This window comes from Dasypus novemcinctus, chromosome 9 (assembly GCF_030445035.2).
Source record: "Dasypus novemcinctus isolate mDasNov1 chromosome 9, mDasNov1.1.hap2, whole genome shotgun sequence".
NCBI classification, from domain to species: domain Eukaryota; kingdom Metazoa; phylum Chordata; class Mammalia; order Cingulata; family Dasypodidae; genus Dasypus; species Dasypus novemcinctus.
The window spans coordinates 127343311-127360768 of NC_080681.1; the positions used below are offsets into that span (position 1 = coordinate 127343311).

At 55.5% G+C, this 17458-nt stretch overlaps 1 protein-coding gene across 5 annotated transcripts in view; it reads left to right on the forward strand.

Annotated features, from left to right (window-relative positions):
- CHD5 (chromodomain helicase DNA binding protein 5) overlaps positions 1-17445 on the forward strand; it is a 79631-nt gene extending 62186 nt beyond the window's left edge. For 3 of the 5 annotated variants that reach the window (XM_071217801.1, XM_071217802.1, XM_071217803.1), the window contains exons 34-42: positions 7708-7797; positions 8363-8500; positions 8788-8896; positions 10898-11030; positions 11352-11547; positions 12673-12836; positions 13064-13178; positions 13266-13319; positions 13950-17445. In XM_071217801.1, the coding sequence (XP_071073902.1) occupies positions 7708-7797; positions 8363-8500; positions 8788-8896; positions 10898-11030; positions 11352-11547; positions 12673-12836; positions 13064-13178; positions 13266-13273 (953 nt within the window). In that variant the 3' untranslated portion in view covers positions 13274-13319; positions 13950-17445. The remainder of the gene's footprint in view (positions 1-7707; positions 7798-8362; positions 8501-8787; positions 8897-10897; positions 11031-11351; positions 11548-12672; positions 12837-13063; positions 13179-13265; positions 13320-13949) is intronic. The other 2 variants (XM_058304559.2, XM_058304560.1) reach the window with 1 other exon arrangement.
- Positions 17446-17458: the final 13 nt, after the last annotated feature.

A 17458-nucleotide genomic window follows, 5' to 3' on the forward strand; every position in this document is an offset into this window, starting at 1 on the left:
AGTAAAAAATATGAGGTTCCCATATACCCCACCCCCCACCCCCTCCCACTCTTCCCACATCAACAACCTCTTTCATCAGTGTGGCACATTCATTGCATTTGATGAATACATTTTGGAGCACTGCTACACAGCATGGATTATAGTTTACACTGTAATTTATACTCTCCCCCAGTCCATTCAGTGGGTTATGGCAGGATATATAATGTCCTGCATCTGTCCCTGTGATATCATTCAGGACAACTCCAAGTCCCGAAAATGCCCCCATATCATACCTCTTCTTCCCTCTCCCTGCCCTCAGCAACTCATGTGACCACTGTCTCCGCATCAATGATACAATTTCTCCCATTGCTAGAGTCACAGTGTTTCTATAGTAGAATACTGGTAAGTCCACTCTAATTCATATTTTATTCCTCCATCCTGAGGACCCTGGGATGGTGATATCCACTCCACCTCTAAATTGAGAGGAGGCTTAGATCCCACATGGCTGATGGATGTGGTTCTCCTGTTTGCAGTTGTAGACTCTCTCAGTTCCCTTGTGTGGGAGTTGACCATCTTCACCTCCCTGTTAGCTGACCTGGGTGAGTCCAGCAAACTGGAGAGTAGGTGTTGCTGAGGCTCAGGGCCCAGCTGGCACATGGACAGTTGAGAGATTCAAGTCTCCTGAACATACACCAACCCTAGTGCCAACCACAAGTTCAGTAAAAGTGATAGAAAAGGCATGTGTAGAGAGGTCACATCTGAGTTCAACTCCATCACACTCAGAAAGAGAAATTCCAAAGAAGGGCCCACTGGCAAGGCACTGAATTCCAGAGGCATCTGCTGTGACCATAGGACCTGGGTGTCTCCGTAGCCCTCAGGAGCACCTTTACCTGAGGTTGTATCTACTTTGGCTGTCTCTGGGATCCTGCTGAGACGTGTGTAAGTGTGAACCCTCTGATGACCTCCTAACTCATTTTGAAGTCTCTTAGCCATATAAATCATTTGTCATTACCATTTCCACCTTTTAATCAGGGTCTTTTTCTAGTTCCATCACCAGCTGGTGCTTGGTAGTAATCCCTTGGCACCAGGGAGGCTCATCCCCAAGGAGTCATGTCCCACGGTGTTCAGAAGGTAATGCATTTACATACTGAGTTTGACTTAGAGAGTGGTCACATTTGAGCAACATGGAGGTTCTCAGGATGTAACTCTTAGACACCCTGCAGCTCTAGGTGAAGTTGAAATTTCAAGCACATAGGCTCATAAGGATAGTCATCAATATCAAGGGCCTGTCACTGGACCATCCTTCGTCAGTGGTCTTTGCTCTTGCACTTGGGGGATTGTTGCTGTTACATTGGGGAATGTGACAGAGCTCCCCAGGTTGGGAACTCACCACTCCCTCAGTTGTTGTGTACAACTCTACCCACTATGACAATACCCAACAAACATCTGAACATATCTGTATACCCTATATGCATGCCCTGGAGAACTCCCTCCCACCCCTGAACCCCCATCAATGACACATCACACTAGTGCTCCTCCCCTGCCATAGCTGAACCCTCTGTGATCCAAAACTTCTTTAAAAATGTAGCCTAATATATTGCCAAATTCAATTAGTAGGAAAATGGAGTAGTAATGACAAGTTTAAAGATTAGAAAGAGAATACATAATAATTTAGAAAAACTGAAATAAAATAAAAAATAATGGTATTAAAAAATGAAAAATATCATAAAACTTAGTAATAAAGCATACAGTCCCTCCAAAGTGTACATTCAGTGGAATTTGGTATAATCACATAGTTGTGCATTCATCCCTTCAGTCATTATTAGAGCATTTTCATTATTCTGATAATAATAATAAACAAAATACAGACAAACAGAAAAAGCTCTATCCCTTAATAATCACTTCTCAATCTATGCTTCCTCTGCTGTACCTAGCTGTTATTCTGTTTCTGTCTTTCTAATTTATTTGTATTTATATTTTGTATAGAGGAGTCAAATAATATGTAGTACCTTTTGTCATTTCTTTCACTTAGTATATTTCCTTTTTTTTTTTAACCATTAATGGAAGATTATTAATACATTATTGTCCATATTTTGCTTTTGTTGTATTTTTGCCTGGTATTAATATCTTGTAACATTAACATACATTTGTTCAGTTTCAAAGAAAAACAGTCTTATTTATGCAATATTACTCATATTTCACGAGGTTTCACTATGCTATAGTCCTGTTATATTTTTAGCTTTCCTTCCAGTAATACATATGACCTTAGACTTGCCCTTTCAACCACATTTATACCCATATATTAGCACTGCTAGTTACAAATGCTATGATGTGCTTTCCCCATTTCTATTAATTTCCAAAGATTTATGAACAACCTTTTTACTAATTCTGTACAGATTAACCCTCAGTTTTCCATTCTCTAACCTCATTCTATTTTCTGGTAATCTATATTCTAGTTATTAACTCTGTGAGTTTATATAATATATTTATTTCATAATAGTGCAATCACATAATATTTGTCCTTTTGTGTCTGGCTTGCTTCACTCAACATAATGTCCTCTAAGTTCATCGATATTGTGATATGCTTTATGACTTCATTTCTTATTAAAGCTGCATAACATTCCATTGTGTGTACATCAAAATTAGTTTATCCATTTGTCAGGTGATGGACACTTAGGTTGTTTCCAACTTTTGTCAATTGTGAATAATGCTGCTATGAACATTGGTGTGCAGATGTCTGTTTGTGCCTCTTCTTTCCGTTCTTCGGGATGTGTACCTAGTAGTGGTATTGCAGGGTCATGTGGCAAATCTATACTCAACTTCCTTAGGAACTACCAAACAGTCCTCCCCAGTGGCCCTACCATTCTACATTCCCACCAACAGTGAATAAGCGTTCCTATCTCTGCACATCCTCTCCAACACTGGTAGTTTTCCAACTTTTTGATAGTGGTCATTCCAATAGGTGTGAAATGACATCTCATCGTAGCTTTGAATTGCATTTCCCTAACCACTAGTGATGTTGGACATGATTTCATGTATTTTTTCACCATTTGCATTTCTTCTTTGGACAAATGTCTATTCAAGTCTTTTGCCCAGTTTTTAATCAGCAACAAACGCCTGAGTACTTTGAATGTTAACCATCTTAGGGCTGTCTAGTTATATCTCATTCTGAGTTCCATTTACATTTCCCTAATGAAGAATGTGGTTGAATAAAATTTCTTATGTTCATTGGCCATTTGGAGATTTCTTTTTGTGGAATCCCTTTTCAAATCTGCTTTCCAGTTTTCAGTCGTGTGGTCTGAATTTTTGGGGGTGTTCTTTATATGTTCTCCATACAAGCCCTTTGTTGGTTATGTGTGTGGAAATATCTTTCCCCCTCTGTGCCTGGCCCTTTCACTCTTCTTTGTGTCTATGAAGGAATAAGAGCTCTTAATTTGGGGGAGCAGGTGTAGCTTGGTGATTGAGCACCTGCTTAGCATGTATGAGGTCCCGGGTACAACCCCTGGTCCCTCCTAAAAAACAACAAAACCTCTTAACTGTAATGTCATCCAGTTTGTGGATATCCTCTTCTCGTTGTTGATCTCTTCCTCTACATGGCTTACACTTTTTTGTCTCCTGCATGAGAATCCTTTGCCTACTCCGTGATTATGAAAACATTCTCATGAGTCACCCAGAATTTTTTGTTTTACCAGATTGCTGATTCAGAGTTACAATCCAAGTGGAAATGATTTCTGTGTAGGGTTTGAGGTAGGGGACACAATCCATTTGTTTTCCTTCTGGGTATCCACTGATTCACTGAAAGCTGATCTTTTTGTCCACTGATCCGTAGTACAGCTTTCTCGTAAGTCCCCTGTCCACACCTGTGTGAGCCTGTTCTTGAACTCTGTTCTCTTCTCCTTGGTCTGTTCCAGTAGCACATCATTTTACTGTCTGTAGCTTTAAAATAATTCTTTTTTTTTTTTTTTTTAGGAGGTACCAGGGATTGAAACAGGACCTCATACATGGGATTCAGGCGCTCAACCCCTGAGCCTCATCTGCTCCCCAATGAGAGCTTTCCTTTTTTTTTTTGATTGTTTTTAGGAGGTACTGGGGATTGAACCCAGGGCCTCCTACATGGGATGCAGGTGCTCAACCCCTGAGCTACATCTGCTCCCTCCTAAGATAATTCTTCATATATGATAGGATGATTAAACTGATAGAGCTCTTTCAAGACATCCTTGGCCATCCTTAGCCATTTACATTTCCGTATACATTTTACAGTTAGCTTGCTGAGTCGCATAAGAGGAGCTGCTGGGATTTGGTTTGGGACTGCATTGAATTTGGTGAGAATTGACACCTTTGCCATACTGGAGCCGATTGATATATATGGTAGGCACTTGAGGTACACAGTGCGTCCTTACTTTAATTTAGATCTTTCAAATGTTGTATTGATAATGCTTTATGGTTTTCTGTAAGAAAAGGTGGTCATGCATCTCTTCTTTCAGATTTATTCCTAGGTATTTGATGTTTCTTACTGATATCTATGATCTTTTTAGAAAATTACTTTCCAATTGTTTACTGCTTGTATATAGGTATTAAATTCACTGATTTGATTCACAAATTCTTCTGGATTTTCCACATATGCAGCCTGTCATCTGTAGATAGTGGCAACTGTATTTCTTCCATTCATAGCTTTATAGCTTTGGTTGGCTTTAAAAAATTTTTTAAAATTATTTGTTTACCTTATTCCTCTGGCTTGGACCTCTTGTACAGAGTTGAAGAGGTAAAGTCGAAGCAGTGTTCCTTGTCTTGTTCCCAATCTCATATGAAAAGCAGTCGACAAACATTTCACCCGCAGGTATGATGCTAGTAGCTGGTTCTTTGTATATTATTTGTCAGGTTGGGACAACATCCTTCTATTCCTAGTTGTTAATATTTTTAAAATAACGAAAATATATTAATTCTTATCAAATTCTTTTTCTGTCTCTATCCAGATGATCGTTTGGGTTTTCTCCCACTTTCTATTAATATGGTGAATGATATAGATTGATTTTCAAATGCCAACCATCCACGCAAAGCTGGTGTAAGGCTTACTGTGTGGTTGTGGGTAATTTTTGCTCTGTGTCATGGAGCTCGGTTAGCTCATCATTTTGTTTAGGATATTTGCATTTAAGTTCCTGAAGAACAGATCACCTTAACCCGATAGGGACTGGGATCATTCAAAACTGGGCTTCAGTTTTCCCAGGAAGCCTTGTTATTCCCGTTTGGCCCCGGCTCCTGGGTTATAGTGCTTTGGCGTCTCAGCCGAAGCCCGGGCGGTTTTCGAGGCTTGGGACTGCAGTGTATGTTGCTCAGAATCAAGGGGACGTTGAACGCGCTGCTCGGCTTCTCAACCTCTACCTTCTACCTTGAAGGTGCTCACAGCTCCCAGCGTCCTAGATGTTCTCCTCCTCAAATCTTAGGGTTGCAGTTCCTCACTGCCTTGGCAGTTTAGTGGTGCCGTTAGTTAGTGTTGGTATTTTATCCAGCTTTGCTGATTGTTTGCATTGACAAGGTTAGTCTAAACCGACAACTTCCTCTAATACCAGAAGCTGAATGCATACCCGACCTTTCTTTCAATTTTGTAAAATGAGCATAAATGCTACTTTTGAAATAATATTTAAGATTTAAAAAATCATCCTCATCTTCTGCTTTGTGTTGAATAATATGAGCTAACGTTTATGAAGGTAGGTACGTTATTTCATTTATGTGCATCACACCATTCCACTCAAACAATAACCTTATGAGGCCAGCGAAAATATTTATTCCCATTTTTTGGATAGGAAACTGAGGCTCACGGACATGAAGTCATTTTCCCAGTGCCATAACTGATAGAAAAACAGAACTGAAAAATCTCCTGCCCGTGTATCTGTGAGCAGAAAGCTACTGGAAGATGCACTCCAACAAAATCGGGAGTAAACCAAAAACTGCTGTGGCATGTGATAGACCAAACAGGGCTCCTAGGACGAAGGGCAAGAGGCCCCAGGTGCCCAGAGGTTAACCAGGGCAGGCCTGAGCAAGATAAGAGGCTCTTGGAGCAATTTTTTCAAGAGGATGAAATTTGTAAGGATATCTACCGTGGCTGAGTGTTTTTCTGTATTTTTGGCTTATATTTTGGAGTTGAAGTATCACTAAGTATAAGGAAATCCAAGTAGGTGAAAACTCAAGACAATTACTGACTCCAGGGGGAATGAAACACTTTTTGATAAAGGGAAAGCAACCACCGCCCCCGGCACGGCTCAGTGTTTTCGTACTCCGGTAATGTGGCTTTGTAGCCGCGTCTGTGCAGTACCGCGCCGGGGGCGGGGGCGGCCTGGCGGCTCGTGCTGGTGGGCAGAGGTGCGTGTGGAAGGGAAATGATCACCAGGTACTGCTAACACGGGAAAATCGAGGTGCACCCCACAGACGTGGTATTTAAGGTTTTGCGGTTGTATTTTATAAAGGTGATGGGGTCGTGGTTCTCAGTGGGGCCGTGGTTTTGGTTGTCACGACTGTGGGGGGTGCCGTTGGCTTCCGGGGGGTGCGGCCAGGGCAGCTGCTCAGCGTCCTGCAGCGCTCGGCGCCGCGCAAGGGGCATCCTGCCCCAAGTGTCGGGAGCGCCGATGGGGGGACTAGAAGACGAGGATGAAACAGGATGTACCGTTTTCTTTAACAAGCCCTGATTTAAGAAAACAGAAGCCACAAGTGTGATAAAAATAAAACATAGAGGAAATAACATTAAATTTAACAGGAGATCGGCAGCTCAAACTGAGCTACGAGTGGCCAGGTAAGTCCCATCAAGTCTGAGCATGTGTGTAGAGGTCCCAAATAGAAATCTCTAAAGCCACACACACTCTGATGGTGGCCCCTGGCTCACTCCTTGGAGGGAGCACCAGGGAATGGAAGAGGGCATAGCCAGGCCCAGCTCGCACAGTTGTACCTGTTGTGCACTGCAGAAGGGTGCCCCACTGAAGGGACCTAGTTCACACTGTAGACATCACCAATTTGTAGCTTTTACAACAACTTCCCAGAGAAAGGTAGTAGAGGACTTCCTTCAAAGTTGCTGTATTATGCCAAAGAGCATAAAGAACCAGTGCCAGGAAGCGGATATGGCTCAAGCAGTTGGGTGCCTGCCTACCACATGGGAAGTCCCAGAATTGGTTCCTGGTACGTCCTGGGGAGGGTGGGCAAGACAGCGAGCTGACACGATGGGCTGATGCAACAAAATGACACAATGAAGAGACACAATGAGAGACACAACGAGCAGGGAGCAGAGGTGGCTCAAGCAATTGGCTGCCTCCCTCCCACATGGGAGGTCGTGGGTTTGGCTCTTGATGCCTCCTAGAAAAGGGCGCGCGCACAATGCCAGCAGCGCTCCTGTCCCACGGATGTACTTTTTTAACGCAGTAGATCTTGCCCAGCCTTTCTGGGTGTTTGTAAGAGGGGTTTCCTGTTGACGAAGGGCCGCGTACTCGCCAAGTCCTCGGGTCACTTTTGCGTAGTTGGACTTCAAGGCTCTGCCTTGAGAAGTTGGAGGGCAGGGGTGCTGGAGGGACGGGGTGAGCGGGAAAGCGCGCGCCTATGGGGAGGGGCCGCCCCTGCCCACCCCCCCAGAGCGGCTCCTGGAGGGCTCCCGTTGGACTCTGAGTTGGGGACTGGGTGACACGGCTGAAGCGGTTTGGGAGCCACCAGCCGGACCCTCCCACCCCACTCGCCCCACGTGTCTTGCAGAGGAGGTGCTTCCGGAGAAGGAGAAGATTCTGGACAAGCTGGAGTTAAGCTTGATTCACAGCCGAGGGGACGGCAGCGACTTGAGGCCAGGTCTGGGCTCCTCCTGTGTGCGCAGCCTCTTTGTCCCTCCGCCCCTAGAGGGTGTCGCTGGACCCGCCAGCGCCCTCTCCCACCTGCTCAGCCCGAGGCCCTGGTTAGAGGTGGTGGGTGGGAGCCGCTGGGGCACTGTGCTGCCTCCCCCCAGGGAACAGGCTGCCCCTCCTTGCTCTGGTCCCGGCCACAGCCAGGAGGGAGGGGAGCTGGCCACGGAGCTTAGCGGGAAGGGTCTGCGGCTCGGCTGGCAGCTCTGTGCACCGCGGGGCAGGGGAATGTTCTGGGACAGTGGTGCGCTGATCAGACCCCTGAGGCAGCTCTGCCCTCCTTGGCGTTCCCCTGCCCTGCTCCCCTGGGGGTCCTGGCGGGGTGGGGGGCGGGCACCAGGGCCTGGAACTGGGCCTCCCTGCTCAGGACAGAGAAAGGACTGCTCTTCGGGCTTAAAATTCCTCCCAGAGCTCCGTGAGGACGGAGACATGTGCTTCCTGCCTGCCTTTGGCAGAGGCCGGTCCCTGGGCTTGCCTTCTAGATGAGTGAGTGAATGTGGGTGTGTCCCCTGTAGATGACACCAAGGCCGAGGAGAAGGAACCGACCGAAACTCAGCAGAATGGTGACAAAGAGGAAGACGAGGAGGGGAAGAGGGACGACAAGAACGGGAAATTCAAATTCATGTTCAACATTGCGGACGGGGGCTTTACAGGTAATGGGCGGGTGGCGGGCAGGGAGCGGCCGGGCTGCTGCTGTCGTGGGCTTCCCGACTGCTCGGGTCCTGGGAGTTGGGCACGGTTCACTTACGCTAGAGTGTGAATGGTTGACAAAAGCCCACCGCGTCACCTTTCCCAGTAATGCTGGAGCTTCTCGTGAGTCGCAGCTGAGCTCCCGGGGGTGAGGGCGACGGCAGGTAGTGAGGGAGGGGTCTTCCCGGCCCCACCTCGTTATACGGGGTTGGGGGAGCCCTGATTCTGCTCCCCGTGGCTGGCTTCCCAGAGCTGCACACACTGTGGCAGAACGAGGAGCGCGCCGCCGTGTCCTCGGGGAAAATCTACGACATCTGGCACCGGCGTCACGACTATTGGCTGCTGGCGGGCATCGTGACGTATCCTTGGCCGTCCAGGCCGGGTGGACTCGGGCCCGCTCCTGGGTGGACCTCAGGGAAGGAAGCGGGCGTGTGGGAGCGGCGTCAGGAGCCAGAGCTCCCGAGAGGTGCCCGATGCTTTCCTGGTGGAGCAAGTGATGACGGTGACAAGGATGTTCTATGGCAGCGCCCCCCCCTTTACATTCATTACTTTTTTTTAAGGATTTATTTATTTCTCTCCCCTTCACCCCCCACCCCCATTGTCTGTTCTCTATGTCTTTTTGCTACATCTTCTTTGTCCGCTTCTGTTGTTGTCAATGGCATGGGAATCTGAGTTTCTTTTTGTTGCGTCATCTTGCTGTGTCAGCTCTCCATGTGTGCGGTGCCATTCCTGGGCAGGCTGCACTTTCTTTCATGCTGGGCGGCTCTCCTTACGGGGCGCACTCCTTGCGCATGGGGCTCCCCTACGCGGGGGACACCCCTGCGTGGCACGGCACTCCTTGCGCACATCAGCACTGCGCGTGGGCCAGCTCCACATGGGTCAAGGAGGCCCGGGGTTTGAACCGCGGACCTCCCATGTGGTAGATGGACGCCCTAACCACTGGGCCAAGTCTGCTACCTATATTCATTACTTCTGTCATCCTCATGGTAGCTTCTGAGATGGACAGTGCTGCAAGGGAACATGCTCAGAGAGACCAAGTAGCTTGTCCGGGGACACACAGCTGATAAATCAGAACAGCGTCCACCTGCCTCCACCACCAATGCCCTGAGCTCCTCACCTGCCCCTACGTTTATTTACAAAGGGCTTTGGTGTGTTCTTTTTTTAAAAAAGATTATTTTTTATTAATTTCTCTCCCTTCCCCCGCTGTTGTCTGCTCTCTGTGTCCATTTGCTGTGTGTTCTTCTGTGTCTGTTCCTATTTTTGTCAGCAGCACCGGGAATCTGTGTCTCTTTTTGTTGTGTCATCTTGCTGCATCAGCTCTCCATGTGTGCGGCGCCACTCCTGGGCAGGCTGCACATATTTTGTGTGGGGTGGCTTTCCTTCCGGGGCGCACTCCTTGCGCGTGGGGCTCCCCTACGCGGGGGACACCCCTGCGTGGCACGGCACTCCTTGTGCGCATCAGCACTGCACGTGGGCCAGCTCCACACAGGTCAAGGAGGCCCGGGGTTTGAACCCTGAATGTCCCATGTGGTAGGTGGATGCTCTACCCATTGAGCCAAATCCGCTTCCCTGGTGTGCTCTTCCACTCAGTGTTTACTCAGTGCCTGCTCTGTGCTGGGCCTGGGGGATGCAGCCGTGAACAAAAACAAGACCCTGTCCTCTGGGAACTGACAGTCCTCAGGGGGCAGTCAGTGAACCCCAAGAGTTAGCCAAGGGCGGGGTCCAATGGCATGTGAGAAAGCAGCAAAGGGGCATGGGCTGGGGCTGGCGCTCTCCGGGGGCTGGTCAGAGAAGCTGACACTGGAGCCGGGTCCTGCGGGAGGCCGGGAGAGGGCCACACAGCTGCCCGGGGCGGGCCCTAGCAGCACCTGAGCACGCTGTGCTGGTGGAGAGGCAGAATGTGGTAGAACAAGCGGGTCGGTGTGCTCTTTCCGTGAAGGACCAGAGGGTAGGCGCTTCGGGCTTCGTGATCCCGATGGTCTTTGTCGTGACTGCTGCTAAGGCGAAAGTAGCTGCAGGCAGCACACGGACCAATGAGCGTGGCTGTGTTCCAATAAAACTTTATTCACAAAACCAGGCTGCGGGCCGCCGCGGCCGTGGGCTGTGGCTTGCCAGCCTCCGCGAGGAGGTCGAGGAGTTTGGCTCCGCCCCGCACTCCCTGGGCCCCGGGTGAGGCCACGTCGCGGTGCCTCTTTGCCTGTGAAACGGGCTGATGTTTGGCGGGGTCGCCACTGCCCGAGTGCGGAGTCCGTCGCCCCCACCATCGCCACCCGGGGCTGGCTCAAGAGCGCACGCCAGGTCGCTCGTCTCCCCCTGCCGCCCCCTCTGTGGCCACATTTGCCCTTAACGGCGCGCCGCAGGCACGGCTACGCCCGCTGGCAGGACATCCAGAACGACCCGAGGTACATGATCCTCAACGAGCCCTTCAAGTCCGAGATCCACAAGGGCAATTACCTGGAGATGAAGAACAAGTTCCTGGCGCGCAGGTTCAAGGTCAGGCCCGGGCAGGGCCCGGGGCGGGGGGGGGGGGTGTGTGTCTGCAAGAAGGGCCGGTTCTCCAGGGCGTGGGGCAGAGCGGTGAGAGGGCAGCAGCCCCCTCCCCCATCTCCCTGGCCACGGTCAAGGCCGTCAAGGGGGTCAGTGAGTCAATTGACCAACCACGTGGTGGGATCGGTGCCCCAGGCTGGGACCCTGTCCCCGACACCCCGACTGGCCGGGGGGAGCGTGTTTGCCTCCCCCAGGCCTGGGCTGGGTGCTGGCGTGTGGGGGGATGGCCGCCCAGGAGGAGGGTCCAGCTAACGCTTGGTCCCCCAGCTGCTGGAGCAGGCGCTGGTCATCGAGGAGCAGCTGCGCAGGGCCGCGTACCTCAACATGACCCAGGACCCCAACCACCCCGCCATGGCCCTCAACGCCCGCCTGGCCGAGGTGGAGTGCCTCGCCGAGAGCCACCAGCACCTGTCCAAGGAGTCGCTGGCCGGGAACAAGCCCGCCAACGCAGTGCTGCACAAAGGTGAGCGGCCGGCCCCGCAGCACGACCCCTGGCCCAGCCCCCTCGGGACCCGCCGTGCGACCCCTGGCCCCCGCAGCATGACCCCTGGCCCCCCGGCCCCCGCAGCATGACCCCTGGCCCCCCGGCCCCCGCAGCATGACCCCTGGCCCCCCGGCCCCCGCAGCATGACCCCTGGCCCCCCAGCCCCTGCAGCATGACCCCCTGGCCCCCCGGCCCCTACAGTGCGACCCCTGGCCCCCCTCACCCCCTGCATCATGACCCCTGGCCCCCTGGCCCCTGCAGCGTGACCCCTGGCCCACCCCCCCCAGGTCCACAGGGCGACCCCTGGCCCAGCCCCCCCAGTGCTCTCAGCCTTGGGTGAGGAGACCCCTGGGGGTGGGGGCGCTGAGGACAGAAGGGTGGGCCGCTCGTCTCACCTGTGGGGAAACCAAGGCGCCTCTTTCTCCATCCCTTTTCTAAAGGTCCTGGGCTGAGGGTGGGTGACAGAGGAGGATGAAATGGTCACAGTGCTCCTTTGTCGATGAGCCCTGACAGCACGTTTTAGCTGTCAGCTCTGTAGCTCCCATCATAGCTCTGTGGCCAGTCTTAGTATTCTCCCCATTTTGAAGACAAGCTGGAGGGAGGGGAAGTAATTGGGCCAAGACCCCACAGAATCCAAATCTTGGGCTTCTTTGCTCCCTATCCGTGGCGGAAGCTTCCGGGCTGGCGGGGATGGGGCGCCTAGCACACCCATGAGATCCTGCCTCAGGCTCGCGCCAGGGCGCCGTCCACCTGGGTGGATGCGAGGGGAAGGGAGGTGTTTCCTGAGCCCGGGGACCCTGCCCTGGCCCCCCCCCCCCGAGGATGGGGGTGGGGCTGACGGCTTCCCTGGGGCCAGCGAGAGGCTGGCTGGGGGCTGGGGGGGACTCTTAGGTGTTGGGCCAGAGTTTCTGGTTCCCACCTCTGCATCCCCCAGACCCCTGGCCCAGCCCAAGGGCTCCCCAGAACCCCCCGCTGCCGTCCCATCGGCGAGTCGGCCTGGCCGGCCCGGGCGGGCCTGGCGGCAGGGTGCCCCGTGCCCGCGGCCTGGGCCGCGCCGTGACCCGGCCCCGTAGGTAAGCGCCGCCCCCCCGGCCCCCGCCGCAGTCCTGAACCAGCTGGAGGAGCTGCTGAGCGACATGAAGGCGGACGTGACGCGCCTGCCCTCCATGCTGTCCCGCATCCCACCTGTGGCCGCGCGCCTCCAGATGTCGGAGCGCAGCATCCTGAGCCGCCTGACCAACCGCGCCGGCGACCCCGCCGTCCAGCAGGTCAGCGCGCCCGCCCCTCTCCCGCAAGGCCCGCCCCTCTCCTGCATGGCCACGCCCCTCTCCCGCACGGCCCGCCCCTCTCCCCACACAGCCACGCCTCTCTCCCGCATGGCCACGCCCCTTTCCCCCGCCTGTCCCTCGCTCCCGCATGTCCCTCGCCCCCACGGTGGGGGCGACAGGGTGGCGCTGCCGGACTGCAACCTTTAAAGCTGAGTCCTTGCCTCCAGGGCGCTTTCGGCTCCTCCCAGATGTACAACAACAACTTTGGGCCCAACTTCCGGGGCCCCGGACCGGGAGGGATTGTCAACTACAACCAGATGCCCCTGGGGCCCTATGTGACCGGTAGGTGCCCGCCCGCGCCCGGGCAGCGTGTGCCGGGCTCCCGGGCCCGCCGACCCTGGCAAGCCCCGCCTCCTCTCTCTCCCGCAGATATCTAGCTGTCCCCGAGGGTTCCCTCTGCCGCCGGGCTCGTCCCCAGCCGAGGTAAGGCCCCACTGGACTGGCCGGGGTGGCCGCAGCTAAGCCTCGGCCTGCGCGCTGGATGCACGCCCTCAGCCCTCTTGCCTGCGGCACCCCCCACCCCAGCGCCCCTCACCCCAGCCTCCCGACGCTGGGGTGGTAGAACCCCATGGGGCCAGCGGGCGCCCCTGTGTGCACACGTGCGTGTGCGGGCGGCGTGTCGGGACCTCTAGGCCTGCAGCCCTGGCCATGTCCCCTGCCCGGCTGGTGGGTGGGCTCCCTGGGGTGCCAGGTCTGGGGGGAGGTGAGCGTGGTCCTGCTGGAGTGGCATTCTGGAGAGACCGTCGTGCCCCTGGCCCCTCTCCCCGGGCCCCTGGCCTGCACCGAGCACCGTCGCCGTAAGAACTGCCACTGGAGGACGGGGCCCCAGAGGGCCTTCCGGAATGGCAGCCCTCGCCGCTCACCGCTTCTCGGGGTGCTCTCTGGCCCTCTGGATGTGGTTCCGGGCCCGGTTTGGGGGCCTGTGACTGGGAGGTCGTGGCTCAAGAGCCTCCTCTGGGCACATGTGGCTGGCGGGCGAGGTGGCTGTAGGGTGTCAGCTGTCCCCCGAGACGTGATCCCCCACCTGCTTGACCCCCCATGTGCTTCTTGCAGCAACACCTGCCGGGCCACCTGCCCGATGCCCATGGGGGAGAAAAGCTCCCACCTTTTTAGGAGTCGGTGCCAAAAGGGGAAACCGAGTAATGCCACCACACGGAGGACGAGGCCCAGCCCCCGGGGCAGATCCTAGCAGTGCCACCCTGTCACGGTAAAAGTGTTCCTCCACCAACCATCTCACCCACAGCCGCCTGGGACGTGCGGCCTTTCGCCACCTTTTCCGGAACGACGTCGTCAAAGAGATTTCATTTATTTGTACATCTTTTTGCACTTTCTTACCGAAGACTCAAACACATTTGTCTTGATAAAACTTGCAGTATGGAGGAGTCTAACCTCGCAGCACTTACACCTCTCTGTGTCGATGGGCACGGACTGGAGGGAAGCTTCTGGATTCCTTGCTGCGGCCTTGTGGACTTGGCCCAGCTGGGAGAAGCTGCGTCCGGCACCCCGGGAGCCTGGCCCACGTCCGCCTGCCTGTGTCTGTGCAACTGCTGCACTGCTCCCAGGCCCCTGCCTGTGTGGGGCGGCCCCCAGGGCCACGCGGGCAGGTCTGTGGGTGGTGGCCCAGCCCAATGGTGAAGGTCCTGGCAGGATGTTTTTCCCACCCCCACCCTGCCTGGGCTGGAGACCACCAGGTACGTCCCGTCTCCTTGGAGGCAGGGGTGCCTTGGAGCAGGTGTCTGCCCCTGGCCCGGCATGTCTGTGAGTCCTGCAGGCCCATTGCCCCTGCTGTACATAGCTGGCCGCAGCCTGTGCTCCTGGGGAAGGGGGAGTGGCACGCAAAGGGGCCATGGCAGGTAGGAGCTGTCCTCTGCCAGCGCCATGGCTGTGTGCAGGTGACACACAGCGCCGTGGCTGTGTGCAGGGGTGTCTGAGTGGGGGTCCCAGGGCACTGAGGGGGACCTGGGGACAGGCAGGGGAACCGGCCACTCTGGAGCCTGGGCTCAGCCCTGCGCCCCTGTCCCTGGAGAGGCCTGGATGGGGGCCCCTGCTGGCCGAGCTCGGGATGGCCTGGTGAGGTTGCTCGGGGGGCAGCGAGTGGACCCGAGGCCTCTCCAGACGCTTCCAGCCGGCTCCTCCGCCCCCTGCTTTGTTTCCTGCTGGGATACCCCGAGTCCCAGGACCCCTCCTGGTGGATTCCTGGGACCCCTCCCCGACCCTGCCATGCCCGTGCCCTCTGCAGCCCGCGCTGCTGTGTTGGGGGGTGTGTTGGGAGGGTGCCAGGCCCTGGGCCTGTACGCGGTCCTCCGGTGGCCCCGAGCCCAGCCTGGATGGGGTGTCCGAGCCGTGAGCTGCCCGGGGAGGGGCCCCTGGGCGAGGATCCTGCTGTGGGAGTGGGGAAGGGGCTTGGTGAGAAGCAGGCTGGGTGGGGGCGGGGCGCCTGGGGGGCCTGGACTCTGCCCCTGGGGGGGGCAGGGCACTAGACTGAGGGCATCTCTGGGGCCTGCCCCGGTCTGGAGGGGGCCAGGCCTGGGGTCAGGGCGCTGTGGCTTGTCTTGGCCTGGCCATTACGACTTTTGGCCCTGGACAGTCGCCTGCCCTGGGGGGGCACGTTGGTTGTCCTCGTCTGTAAAATGGCCCCCTCAGAACTCCTGGAGGGGGCTGGACCCCCCAAGGTCCCTCCCCTCTCGGACATTCCCACACTCCATGTTGAAGATCGCCAAGGCCAGCCCAGCCTGTGGGCTGGGGGTGGGCTAAGCAGGGTGGCAAGGATATGTCAGGAGGGCACTGGGCAGTGCCTGGCATGAGCAGCGGTGATCCCACTGCACCGGCAGGGCATGCCAGCCCATCGTGCCATCTGGTACCCAGTGGGCATGTCCTCCAGCATGTCCTCTGGTCAGCACCTCCCTGCAAAGGCCCCTGGTTCAGGCCACAGGCGAGGCGACTGCCAAAAGCTTGCCCCCAGCCCAGCTCTCCATGAGGCCCCCTCCTCGAGCAGGCGGTCAGCCTGGTGGCAGCCTTGTGGCCACAGTGGGTGGGGCCAGGGGGACCGTGGTGGGCAGGGCTCGGCTCTGCCCCTCCCCCCAGCGCCCCTCCCCAGTGTCCTGGGCCTCTCCAGTCTCCCCTTAGCCCTTCTCTACTGGCTCCGGCCCAGCCCTCCCCACTGACCACCCAGGGGCCCGGGGAGGTAGGGCTGCTGAGCGGTGGGGCTGGTTGACCGGTTTTGGAGGTGCAAAAGGGTCTTAAGAATGCTTTCCAATTGTTTTATTGGTTATCTCCTGCCCAAAGTGGTGGCATCAGGGCGTCTGCCAACTTTGGCATCTTGGGGCTGACTTTTGCTCCTGGCAGGTGAGGGCCCTGTGGGCAGATGGAACCCAAGTCCCAGCCTGGGGTTTTAGTTTCCGGCCACGTTATTATTTAAACCAGTGCCGAGGAGGGTTTCTGTCCAACGACCTTTGGGCCCAAGGTCTCGGAGGGCACTGCCTGCTGGGTTTTCAGGTGAGGGGGGCATTCTGGAGGGTCCCCCGAAAGCCCACCTCTCTGAGACGTGATGTGGGAAACTCCCCGAAAGCCTGGCTGGGAAGCGCCTGCGGTGCCTGCCCGTTTGGCGTCACCCAGGGGCTGTCCTGCCCGTCGTCCCTGGTGCCAACACCTGCCCTTCTTGTGGGGGGCCTTCCCAGGGCTCCTGGGTGCTCCCCCGCCCAGGCGGGGGGCTGGCCACAACTTGACCCAGGACACCTGCAGCCACTGCCCCCACGTCTAGGCTCCGGGGCTCATGGGAGTAGAGGGTCCTGCAGAAGGTGGGTCCGAGGGCCTGGGGACCCGGGGAGCAGGTGGCCCCGCAGAGGTGGCTGTGAGGCCTTGGTGCCTGCAGCGTGTGCCCGCGAGTGCCGTGGGCGAGGGCGATTCTGGCCGCAAGCCAGGGAAGGGGCTGGCACTGCCCCGTCCCCGCGGTCGTGGTGTGAGGGGAGCAGGCGCCGGCGAGCACGCTGCCCGGGGTGGACGGCCGCTCGAGCGTGCTTCCCTTCACCGCGCCGGGTTTGCCGAGGACGCTGGCCCCGCCCTGTTTTATATATCTGGAAGTTTACAGATTGTGGTGCGTCAGCCCAAAGTCATTGGCGTTGTTGTGTTTTGGGATTTTTTTTTCTTAATTTTCAGATTTTTTTTAAACAAAGTATTTTTTTAGTACGATAACCCAGAAGCGGCCCGCTGGGGGTGTGTGCCCAGAACTCTTTTGCATGGAGATCGGAGCCCGAGCCCCCTGCCACCCCTCCCCTCCCCCATCTGGAGGTCCCGCAGGAGGGGGCCCCGGCACAGCTTCCCGCCAGTGAGGAAGGGGGCCCGGGCTGGGTGCGGGAGCCGGGGGTGCTTTGGGCGAGGCGGGAAGGTGCCAGGAAGGGGCACCCCAGCTTTGGAAGCTGAGCCCCCTTCGGGCGCCCTGGCCAGGCCCCCCGGGAAGGGTGACAGACTGTAGCCGACACAATCACCTTTACTTTGTACTCTGTGTGTATGCGTTGGTTTTCTGTGTTTTAATAAATCCTTTGGGAAAGGATTGAATCCAAGAG